Raw genomic sequence first — 12,629 nt, forward strand, 5'->3', positions numbered from 1 at the left:
TCTTTTTAAGCATTTACATAGCAAATTTAATGGTGCCTGTAAAAACGTGTATATATCAGGTAATATATAGGGTAGTAGAGAGTATTATGCCACACAGTGACGGCTTTAATTAGACCACTTAGCAGGTATATAGATGTTAACAAGGTAAAAAAAAATTCTCATTTTTTCTGTAAAAACGCCAAATCAGATATCTCAAACTCTCGTTATATTGATATTTTTTCTTGTTCCCGCCGACTTCGAGATAACGAGAGTAGACTGTATATTGGATCTGGCAGGAGTTGTCATATCATACCATATTTTATTAAACTAGTTCAGGAATTTTGTAAGTAAGCGAGCCTTTGGAATGTGTTATAAAAAAATATATGTACCGGTAATGGTTATATTACATGGGAAACAGGGTACGGCATGTGATAAATTTTGTTACAGGAAACTTTGAACCAGGGACAGACATGATTTTTTATAATCGAGCCTCATTCCTTGACAAACTGGGCTTTGTGCATTTGAATTAACCCTTTCAGTGCGGGAACCGAATTTTGAAGGCCTTTGCAAACAGTTTGGATCCTGATGAGACGCCACAGAACGTGGTGTCTCATCAGGATCCAAACTGTTTGCTATTCTGATAGTATTCTTTGAAAAAAATCGAAGAAAATGCTAATTTTAGAAATTCAGCAGACGACATTTTAGCAGAAGACAAATTACCCAGCATGCAAAGGGTTAAATGTTGTCCCAGATAGGCCTTGGCAGACTGCACAGAGATGACTCTTTTCATCTAGACTGGAAATTTTACACACATGAATTAAGCCCACTTTTCTAAGAGTTAGAAGTACTTATGACCAAGAAAATACCTGAAGTTTTGACGAGACTTGAGAAGTCGAACTTCTGAGTTCCGTGGTCCACCCTGCACTCCTCCCCCACTGGGTGGTCCAGACAGGCGTACTTGGTGGCCCAGTCAAACATGTACACACACTCGTCCTCATAGTCAAACGTGGGGGAACCGGCACCTGATTTAGTGAACTTTGTAATCAGAACATTTTCAGGCTACCAATTTCGCCTACGTTAGTCACAAAATGTCCAGTATAAAGAAATCTGCAATTTTAAGTGGTTATTGGAAAAATTGACTCAAAATTAAAGCAATTATTGGATATTTGAATTATAAGATTTTATTCTTTATTCTTAGTATTGAGTCAAAGAATTATTTGGAGAATACATGCTCAAGAAGCATTTAATTAGCATACACATCAATTAATAAACTTTGTGATGCAGTTACAAATATTTAGCTCATTCATATGGCAGAATTTGCCATAACAGGAAGATAAAATTATCATCAACATGAAGTCTTGCCACTACTTAAACATATGGTCAAATGGCTGATATTTTAGCTTTGGATACAGTAAAGGGGATAGTTAACATTCGTTATCAAGGGGGACAACAGAAGATAATAGAAAACTCTTTATATTGTCCCTAAAACAAGCTAGTATAATCCTTATTGCCAATTACTGGATGTTTTATATATGGGCTGTGCTCTGTGAAAAGGAGGTTTAATGCATGTGAGCAAAGTTTCATCCCAGATTAGCCTGTGCAGTCCGCACAAGCTAATCTGCAACGACACGTTCGGCTTGAAAGGTATTTTTTGTTTAAAGAAAGTCTCTTCTTAGCAAAAATCCAGTTTCGGCAGAAAGTGTCGTCCCTGATTAGCCTGTGCAAACTGCACAGGCTAATCTGGGGCGCCACTTTACACACATGCATTAAGCCCTCTTTTCACACAGCGCAGCTTATATGTTAGCCTCAGATGCCAGAATTGTTCAATTGACTTACCTGCAGTCATGTTGCATTTGAAGTTTATCACAGTTTGTCGCTTCATGTTGTTGTGACTGCATACATCTCCCCCTTTATATGTCAGCCGCAGTTCGTTGTCCACATACCTGGAGGAGAAATCGGTATTGGTCAGTACAGAAAAATACATAAAAAATGGTCAGGCGCTAAATGAGGCCATGTCACAAAATCAAGGTTTAATTGTTTTATAAATTAATCAAATTTAAGCTACTGTGAAATTCATAGTTTGGTCTGCATGTTAGATACCTACACATTACCTACACTTTAAAAATGTCATTACCATGCCTTCATTCAGATTCACGTTATTGAGCAGAAACCATTTTTTCTATTTTTAGAAACAGTGGCATTGCATTAAACTAAACTGGCTTCAAATCCAATCCATAGATAGGTTTTCAAACTTTTCATATAGGACACACACAAATTTGCAATTCAATACCTCTATTCTAACTTAAGTGATGCAGAGACCATTTTATAGAAACAGTGACCTTTCCATGACCTTGACAAGACATGAGTGTTCATGACCAAATATGCACAACCAGCGATTGACAAAAAGGCAATCACAAAAGTTCACCTTAAGCACATTTTGCTCATATGAGCTAAAAAGGTTTACATATGCAGATAATAGTCATCAATTCAAATCAATAAATGAACACGAACCGTAGTTCCATGTGATCAGTGCTGCCAAGTCGCTTTCCGAAGTCTGGGTTTTTTGCAGACAGCTGGCAAGCCGGAACCTTACTGTTTTGGTCTTGATTTGGACAGGGAATGCCAGTCTCATGGCAAACGTTGATAAAATAGTTGTAGGCATCATTGTTTACATTGGTTGACACCTTGTAATTGCTAGCTAAAAAAGAGCAAAAAATATTGTCTTAGAGTAATCTATTTTTTTGTAATTTTAATTAAATTTATTTTAATTTATGCAGTTTCACCCTAGTTTTGTGGGCCTTGTTCATGATTTTGGTTCATGCTCATTAATTATATTATCATCTGTCCAAAGGATAACATAGAAAATATTTTATGATGTGCTGTTGACATAGAATGTAATTAAAAGATCTATCTGTATTGCTATCACCTTTGTTTGCTGTGTAATTGTACCTGACCCTACCTTTTTTGAAGCTTACTATAATTGTGTGGGTTCTGAATGGCTGACCTTAACCCTTAAAGCGCTGGAGCTGAATTTTAAAGGCCTTTGCAAACAGTTTGGATCCAGATGAGACGCCACAGAACGTGGCGTCTCATCAGGATCCAAACTGTTTGCTATTCTGATAGGATAGAAAATGCTAATTTTAGAAATTATGCAGACGACATTTTAGCAGACGACAAATTTCCCAGCATGCAATGGGTTAATTAGCTAGTCAAGCGTTACATTAACTTTTTTTAGCAAACTTTTGTTTGTGCTAGAAGTTGTGATGCTAAATAATGAGGAAGGCCGTGTTAAAACAATTTTCTATTAAGTTTTATAAAAATTAATCCTAATTAATCACACAAAATTGTTAACTAGTTAATTGTGTGTGTTCTACTAGTATCTCATTACATTTTGATTATAATGAAGAAATAACATACTCATTCTCAAGCAATACTGTAATACAAGAATTAGAGTTTGTTTGGTGATTATGCAGATTTCCATAAATTCCATATTTCAATGAATATAAATGTGATATTACCATTAGTGAGAGGTCGTAGGTCAAAGTGGAAGTCTGCCTCAGCGTTCGTGAGTACACAGGAAGAGTTTTTTAGGGTACTTTCCTCACACGCATACTCTGTCTGCCATTCAATGACATGCTGACAGTCAAAATCCTCGATAACCACTGGGTGTTTACTCTGTAATAGATATAGATATGGTCCGTGCTCTAAGAAAAGGGGGTTTAATGCATGTGCGTTAAGTGTCGTTCCAGATTAGTCCGCACAGGCTTATCAGGGACGACACTTTCCGCTTTTATGATATCTTTTGTTTCAAGAAAGTCTCTTCTTATCAAAAATCAAGTTTAGGCAGAAAGTGTCGTCCCTGATTAGCCTGTGCGGACTGCACAGGCTAATCTGGGACTACACTTTATGCACATGCATTAAACCCCCTTTTCACAGAGCAAGGCCCATATATAAGTAGTCAAGGATGAGGGTATATCAACATACGCTTACTTGTTGCTGGGCAAGATCACTGCAATATCTAAGAGTCCCTACTAGTCCATAAGCAACAGTTACCTGTCACAATAAATACATAGTGTTTATTGCAGGTCTTCTGGGGTTCATTTATTTATTTCTCAAGATCACACTATGAGAACTAATGAATTATTCAAATGTTTGATTACATTATAATACAATTGAGACGTCCCACAACAAAACCTGTACTAGTAGCACCAGGAATGATATGGTAAAATCCTTATTTCAAACCATTAAAGTGCACTTGCCCAATAAAAAGAACAGTGAAAAGTTTGAGCCAGTAACAGTATGAATAATTCCTTCTGACGCCACTTATTGTATTAATCATGTTATCAAAATTTGAAAATGGGAATAACTTCCGGTAAAGCAATTTTAAATCTAATACAATAAAGAACAAAGCTTAATGTCATCATAATGGTGAATATTAAATATTAATATTAACTACAGAAGTACTTTCTCTTACAAAGTTAGGCCTTAAGACAGATGTAAATGTTGAATCTAGTATTACAGCCCTCTACTTCCTTGCAGGGGTATAATTAACTTTTCCTACTCATGTCAGACAAGTCACGTACAGGAAATTCACACCCCTGACCAGGGCTCGAATTACTTTAAATAAAAAATTTAACTCGCATTTTTTCTTTCCAACTCGCAATACAAGTTTTTTTCTAAATGCATCCTTTGGTAGATCTAAACTGGGAAAAAAGCCCTGAACTTGTAATGATACTGTGGTAACAGATACACAAATACAAAACTGGTAGAACTATGTTTCTTTGTAAAAGGTTTAAAAATGCAAGAACAATGCAAATTACACTATTTAATGGTACACTATGATCTAGGTCTTTCTCAGCAACTCATTCAGCCCTTATGACACCTTGTCGAGTATTTTTGTTTTTAAATAAAGTATACACTGATTGCAAAGCTAAAAAATGAACTGCCTGATCAACAACCCGACGTTTTAACCTTTTTTTTGGCGAAAAACTATGTCAGAATATAGTACACATCTGAATAATCGGTTGGGGTTACATCATGCTTTTTTGTTTTAAACACAAAACATATAACAATCTTAGATTGGTTGCTATTTTAAAATTATGACGTTTATCGGATGTGCACACATCGCTCTGTGTTGGTTTCACACGTTCAATGGTTATACCCTGTATAACGTCGTCATATCGTGTGTTCCCTTGTGCTATTAACGCGCACCTGGCACTTCCGACAAATGGCAACCTGTTTAGTTTATTCAATTCTTAAAAAAAAATTGTTCATTCTTGGTCAGCATTTGTGTTTAAATATTTAAGTGCAATATGTGATAATCTTAATTTTTCTCCAACTTTCAAAAAATTGCGAGTACCTAATTTGTGCACTCGCATTTCAGACGTGTTTTTTAAAATTAACTCGCAAATGGCCAGTTTGCGAGTGTTTAATTCGAGCCCTGCTGACTTTGGTTTTATACTGCTAATTTGAAACGGAATATTGAAATCAGCGATTTTTTTCCCCAATTGGAAAAGGTTCCGGTACCAGTCCAATTGGGAAAAATATACACGAAAAAACCTGAAATTCGCGTTGTGAAATCTTCAAATTGGGAAATTGGTGTATAGGATGTTTTGCTCCCAAATACTTAAAAATTGATAACTTAGTGTTGTCAAGTTGTCAATATTATATTTACGTAGGTTCAAGCGATATTGCATAGGGAAACTAACGAAATGTTGTTGTTTTTTTTTTTATTTAAACCTTCAATTAGGATTTTTTTTAAAACAGCAATTGGGAAATTTGTTGTTTTATCCTAATTGGGAAAGTGCCGTTGTGCGGTACTTTATAAAGAAGAAAAAATAAAAACTGGAAATGTACCTGTCCCCTTGACGGGCAGATGAACACCAAGGTGGTAGTGGGTGGAGAGGTGCAGCCAGGGGGTTTGGGGTCAGAAGGATCAGTCTGATACGTCAGCACAAGGCGTCCAGTCTTGTCACGTTTGAGGTCATCTGTCGGTGACCCCAGGTTGACCTGTGTGCCTGAGATTTTCCCCGCTCCCTGGATGCGACATGATCCCCAGCCATTTTTAGTTGTGTTGGTACTTTTACAGTTAGCTGTTGGACCCACTGCAAGAAAAACATGCTGCTGACAATGAAAAAAAGTATAATAAGGTATATACCATTGAAAAACATGTCTTAGAATATGTAATGTTTCTTTTTGATGAACTGAATTATGTAATGGTTTTAAAATTAACACCAAATAGAGGAATATATGTGCAATAAATATAAGAAACAAACAAATAATAATATTCGTAATTAAAACAACTTAAAAAAATAATCATCCTAGTAGGACCTACTATTGAAAAAAGAAAACATTTAATAAAACATATATAAAGTATCTCAGTCTTCGAAATTAGCACACCCCCGATCCCCGACCCCCGAACCCCGATCCCCGACCCCCGATCGCCCGTGGCAAGTAAAATTACTGCCGGGCACATAAAAAAATTACGTTTGAGGCCAGCCAGGCATGTAAATTATTGAAGCCAATTGAAAGTTAATAAAAAAAATCATAAGTTCTTGATATTTGCAAAATCTATTTTTCAATTTTGCGAAACAAACGCCTTGCCAGAAGTTGTAAAACAATGAAATTCTATTGGTTTAACAACACGCACCTGCTGAGCACGTCATTATTATTGTTTTTGACCGATTCATTTCGGTCACATTCGGTTCTTATGGACGGTTTCTTTAGAAATGAATGAAGTCGATGCTTTTTGAATTGATTATTTCAATCAAGATATACGCTTCCATTTTCATCAATGTCAACAAATGTCATTGTCGACATAGAGGCTATGCAGTATATTAGGTATGTTGATGGGGCTTAACCCAGTAAAGCACATCCAAAATAGAAAATTGACAATGATTTAGAGAAAAAGGAAACCAAGAAATGTTACGAGGACACCAGAGCACTGGTGTAAGGATCGACTGTCTTTATTCTAGTGACTGATTAAATGTCATTGTATCCACTACTAATGAAATAAATGTTCTGCTTTACTATGTGTAGCATTTAAGCGCTAAAATGTTGGGATTTGTTATATTTTTGGTTAAAAAGTTGGGGCATGTAAAAAAATATGTTTGGCATGTAAAAATTCTTAAGTAACTGGCCTGACTGGCATCTAACTTTTAAAATTTAATTTCGAAGACTGGTACATGATGTATCTTAAAAACTTTACAAAAGAAATATCAATCTCCAACCTGGGTTAATGTCCCTGCACACATTGATGTAGAGGTCTGTATCTAGCTGAGACGATACAAGATAGCCTCCCTTGCTAAGAGCCAAGGGAGACAAATCAAACCGCTTGCGTCCGTCATACAAATAGCACTTCACTTCTGTGGGAAGACGTACATCTTGTGGTCGCTTGCACAAAACATTCGTCTCCCATTCAAAGTAAGTAATGCAACCGGTATGTTCTAAAAACTTTGGAGAGCCCTGAAAGGAAAGTGGTAAAAATAGTTGTACAGGTAGGATAGGCTGCTTCTGAAATAATTTTATTTGTAAGCCAATTTATCTAACTTATATAATGAACAGGGAAAATTGCCTTTAACCTGTGCATGTGTGTGTGTTAATTAAAAAAAACAACTAAAAATCTTTGCACAATACAACGAACATAACTAGAGCTTTGTCACAGACGTGACGAATACCCCACATGCCGCATTGACACAGAATATTTTGCATGTTGTCTTCACAAAAAACAGCCGACAACATGCTCAATGTTTAAAATGCACTAAGTGACCCAATGACCTAGTTTTTGACCCGGCATGGCCCATGTTCGAACTTGACCTACACATCATCTAGAAACAACTTCTGAACAAGTATGGTGCAGATCGGATGAAAACTACTTGAATTAGAGAGCGGACACTTAATATGGACCGACAGACAGACAAGCTCACTCCTATATACCCCCCTAAACTTTGTTTGTGGGGGTATAATTATATAATCTTAATGGGGAAAAATGTGTTCAATATATTAAGATCACGTAAAGAGCTGACATCATGCTGAATGTTAAATAACGCACTTATGTGACCCCGTGACCTAGTTTTGGGATCAGCATGGCCCATATTCAAACTTGGCGTAGAGATCATAAAACTTCTGACCAAGAATGGTAAAAATATTGGATGAAATCTACTTGAATTAGAGAGCAGACAACATGCTGAATGTTTAAAATGCACTAAATGACCCAATGACCTAGTTTTTGATCCGGCATAACCCATATTCAAACTTGATCTAGACATCATCTAGATACAACATCTAATCAAGTTTGGTGAAGATCGGATGAAAACTTCTTGAATTAGAGAGCGGACACCATGCTCAAGAAAACAACTTGAATTAGAGAGCGGACACTTAATACGGACCAACAGACAGACCAACAGACCGACCGACAGACAAGCTCACTCCTATATACCCCCTAAACTTTGTTTGTGGGGGTATAATTATATAATCTTAATGGGGAAAAATGTGTTCAATATGTTAAGATTATGAAACTTACTCTTGTTGGCCCACACTTTACGTTGATCAGTGTGGTATAGTTGTAGGCAGCAGTGCACTTGTCCCCTGAGAAAACCAGCCAGGATTCACCTATATCAGCATTATGGTCGCCAGGGACTTCGTCACGTTCTGACAGAAAGTTTCCAGCTGACACAGCAGTGCCATTATCAAATATCATGCACACTGACGTCCCAGACACACAACCCGATCCAGTGTCTCCCTTGAGGTCCAAGGCAGAGCACAAGTTTATCTTGTAGGTTGCATTTATATCAGATTTGCCATCTGTTTTTGAAATCCATTCCCTGTAAATGAAATACCAATTAGTACAAGCTCAATTTAAAACATTTAGAAAATATTATCTCTTTTATTTTGATTCACATAGGTTTTGTTTCGTCCCTTGCTCAGTTCAACATAAATTGTCCATGCAGTGGAAAATTGATCTATATCCCATAAGCATGAACATAAAGGATAAAACATTTTTTAAATAATGTATTTTGTTATCTCAAAGCAAATAATTATTTCCATATGACCAGAAAGGCAGACATAGGTCATAGACTTCATGTACAGTACACTCCACGCGTTTTCCCCAAAAAACGCGCTACCTCCGCGTTTTTTTCTGCTAGCGAGTGTTCACGCGGCGTTGAGAGAGCGAGGTGAACTCGATAAAATGCTCGACGTTACGCCGCGTTCGCTTATTCCCGCGGCGTGTATTACTTTAGCCTAGTCGGTAAATGCAGACAATTTCCGTTCTTATCAGTGACCGCTGCGCAACGCCGCGTTAGCAGTGTGCTACTGGGCATGCCAAAAAATAAAAACATTGTTATAATAAATTGTTTAAATACTGTATTACATGTATAAAAAAGATAATTGTATAGAAAATTAATACGTATAAAAATTATGTTTTTTAATTCACAGGTACGTCTACAATATGAATGAATATAAGACATTTGACAAATTAATATTTAAATCAAAACACATATAAGACAAGAATAAATGTTACGTAAAGTTTCCAAATGAGAATAATAACTAGTAATCCGAAACACACTACGATTTTTAATGTTAACACGACGTTTACAAATGCTTCAAATATACAGTCATCATGTATATTTCCCGACAAAAGCACGCGAAAATTATGCTGCAATGTACAAGGTATACTCCTGCAAAGCGTTCGTGTATTGATTTTTTTTATACAAACTTTATAGCGCAGAGAACATTGAATGTGGTTGATTTCGGTTAAAAGTTTCTTTGGTATTTTTTAACCAAAATTATATCGCAAATACGTTGATATTTCCTCCAAAATAATTTCAATTCATACACGCCGAATCTTTATCGTTACGGTATTTTAGTAGAGTAATTATTTTAACAGTAATTGTACTATAAACTGATTAAAGAAGACATCTGGGCGGAACTGGATTTTAAGTGTTTGACGTTATGAAAACACGTAAAGCTTGTCTACTGACCTATTGTGTAGACTGCTGTCTGCGGTGTTTTGACAAAAGGGATTAACATGTGTGAATGTCACTCTGCCGATTTGGTCCATAATTACTGGTAAACATTGTTTTGAATGTCGACGCAACAAGAATACAACTGTGAATGTACTATCAACTCAATAGTTACCACCTTCTCTTAGCAATCAATTGAATAACCTAACTTCAAAGAGAAAATAAATGCCTTAGCGAGCAGAGAATTGACTTTGTTCCGACAATTAAAACCATTCCTTATGCATTCGTTGAACGAGTTTACTTGAGTAAGTTATGCCTTTAGACAGGAAGCGGCTTTTCTTTGATTACGTCAAACTGTCAATTCACACAGATTTGCGAGATTTTTAGGGTCCTTGATCATTTGTTTACATGTTCAGTATAGAAAATCACCTGCTAACATGAAAACTTTGGATTAAATTATCAAAATAAAAACAATGTTGCAAACTGTGTTTATATTAATTGGTAAGTATTAGTTAAAAGACGACGTTTTGTTTGTCGTAAATCAACGAGTTTTCTATACAACAACAACTACTTCTACAACCATGTTGGGATCGATCTACATGTATCTTGGTAGTTTTTTTAAATTGTAAATATTATACTACATGTACATGTATGTACTGGTTATAAATGTAATTTTATTTGAAAATCAGGAAGTCAAACAAAATTAAATTGATCGTTATCTCGTAAAACGCGGAGTTTCCCCCGCGTTGCCAACGCCGAGGGCCGCCGTGTCGGTTTATCAGTTTTGCCGATCGTTAACCGCCGCGTCCAAAATCATGCAAACGCCGCGTCTGGCGGGATTTTCTTAATCTCCCTCCAGGTCAATCACCGCAGAGTATGGAGGGAAATTGGGGAAAACGCATGGAGTGTACTGTATGATTTGTTTATCGATGTGACATCATGCGCACTTTTGAGCATGTGCATACTGAACCAAAACAAAATGTCCGATAATAGGTGCTGTTCAATAACAGGTATTACAACGATAATATGAGAATTTCATAAATAGAAGCTGTACACTGTTGAAAATACCCCACGCCAGCATATTTGGTTTATGAATTTGATTCTGTTATGGCTTCAAACTTTAAGTCATAAAATGATAAAGTATAAATTCTCTGTTCAAAAATCTTTGTGAAAAGCACATGCTTTTTTATATGACATTTATAAACTAAATAATTATTTACATGTTGAAATAAAATGTTATTAATTTAAACAGAAATAAAAAACAATGAGTTCAACTAATAAGTTGATCATGCTGAACCTGAAGTCAATACATACCCTGACAGAGGTTGTAATGATATGTTATAATGACTACACTCAAATGCCCAACTGAAGTGCTGAGTTCTGATAGACAGAACAAGAAAACAAACTACCAAACTATTAATTACACAATTGTAACCCATGATGTCATAAACTTCCTCAACAAGCAGCCATTTGTGATCATAACATCACATGATTATCACATGATATTAAGACAAGACGGTCAGATATAAAAAAAGCATAATATTATAGTTTCTAAGTCTGGTTCCCAAACAAGCGGTCGGACGGGATCCCAATATTTACAACGGTGCCACCAATTGATGTCAATCGTGTTTACGGTTAGGAACTGTTGAACATATTTGCATAAAAATCGTATTATTAGGTTTGTGTCATCATTTTTTTTTAAATCAAGGCAACAGATATGTAAACAAATCGCATGCTACATGAGTGTATGTGCAAATAAAGAGGCCCTGGATCCACGATGAAATAAGTATTTTCCCAACGTTTCTTTAACGTTGAAATATACTTATGTTCTATGAATTTTATTTATTTTATTAAAATGTACAAGAAGTCAAATAAACCAAAAGCCAACAGTATATATCAAAATAGCAGTATACCAAACAAATAGTTATAAGGGACTGTCAAGTAATCTAATATACCATTCGTGATATTTTAATCAATATAAACTAACAATTGTAAAAAATACGGTATTTTAGAAATTTTATTTTTTCGTCATTCGTGGTTGACAGTCCCTTTAAACCTATTTATTTTAGCTCGATTGCATCGAAAGCCTAGGGCTTATATAAACGCTCTCGAGTCAGACAATTAAATAGTATAAGTTAGTACAACATCGGAAAATTAAGATTAAAATACATTTTGAAGACGCTGTGAGAGATGTTTCGTTATAAGTAATCCAAATCAATGGAAAACCAGTCATTGAACATCTTGGCTGCTTTCAGACTTCGTCTGCTTAATATACAGGCAGCTTGAAGAGTAACCTACCCTGTCTGGATAATGAATTGGGGTTTATTGCGCATACGCACGCAATTCCCGCAGACGACTGTAGCAGGCATTTAAGACTGTCAACATATACAGAACTCCAGATAAGGGTCGTATTTTCGTAATTACGAATTATTTTCAAGTCAGTTACGTATTTATTTTAAAATCTTGTCGTACCATTAAGAATTACAAAATCACGTTACGAATATTATTTTTACATCGGTTCGTATCGATTTGTATTGAGTTATTTTCGCGTATTAAAGATCTTTGCGGTGCTTATATAGAATGGTTATCGGGTTTGTTTAAAAAAGCGCATTTTTCCAATAAAAGCGGCGTATACAGTCTATCTGTTAAAAAACAATGGCGGTGCCCAGAGAGAGTCCTAAAAAACTG

The 12,629-nt window shown here is 35.9% G+C and overlaps 1 protein-coding gene across 2 annotated transcripts in view; it reads right to left on the bottom strand.

The window, feature by feature from the left end:
* LOC127853021 (cation-independent mannose-6-phosphate receptor-like) overlaps positions 1–11,418 on the bottom strand; it is a 76,211-nt gene extending 64,793 nt beyond the window's left edge. For both annotated transcript variants that reach the window (XM_052387137.1, XM_052387136.1), the window contains exons 1-8: positions 11,256–11,418; positions 8,501–8,801; positions 7,209–7,443; positions 5,836–6,083; positions 3,498–3,654; positions 2,491–2,677; positions 1,816–1,922; positions 846–1,001 (exon numbers count right to left, since the gene is read on the bottom strand). In XM_052387137.1, the coding sequence (XP_052243097.1) occupies positions 846–1,001; positions 1,816–1,922; positions 2,491–2,677; positions 3,498–3,654; positions 5,836–6,083; positions 7,209–7,443; positions 8,501–8,801; positions 11,256–11,380 (1,516 nt within the window). In that variant the 5' untranslated portion in view covers positions 11,381–11,418. The remainder of the gene's footprint in view (positions 1–845; positions 1,002–1,815; positions 1,923–2,490; positions 2,678–3,497; positions 3,655–5,835; positions 6,084–7,208; positions 7,444–8,500; positions 8,802–11,255) is intronic.
* Positions 11,419–12,629: the final 1,211 nt, after the last annotated feature.

Source organism: Dreissena polymorpha, chromosome 12 (genome assembly GCF_020536995.1).
Source record: "Dreissena polymorpha isolate Duluth1 chromosome 12, UMN_Dpol_1.0, whole genome shotgun sequence".
NCBI lineage: Eukaryota > Metazoa > Mollusca > Bivalvia > Myida > Dreissenidae > Dreissena > Dreissena polymorpha.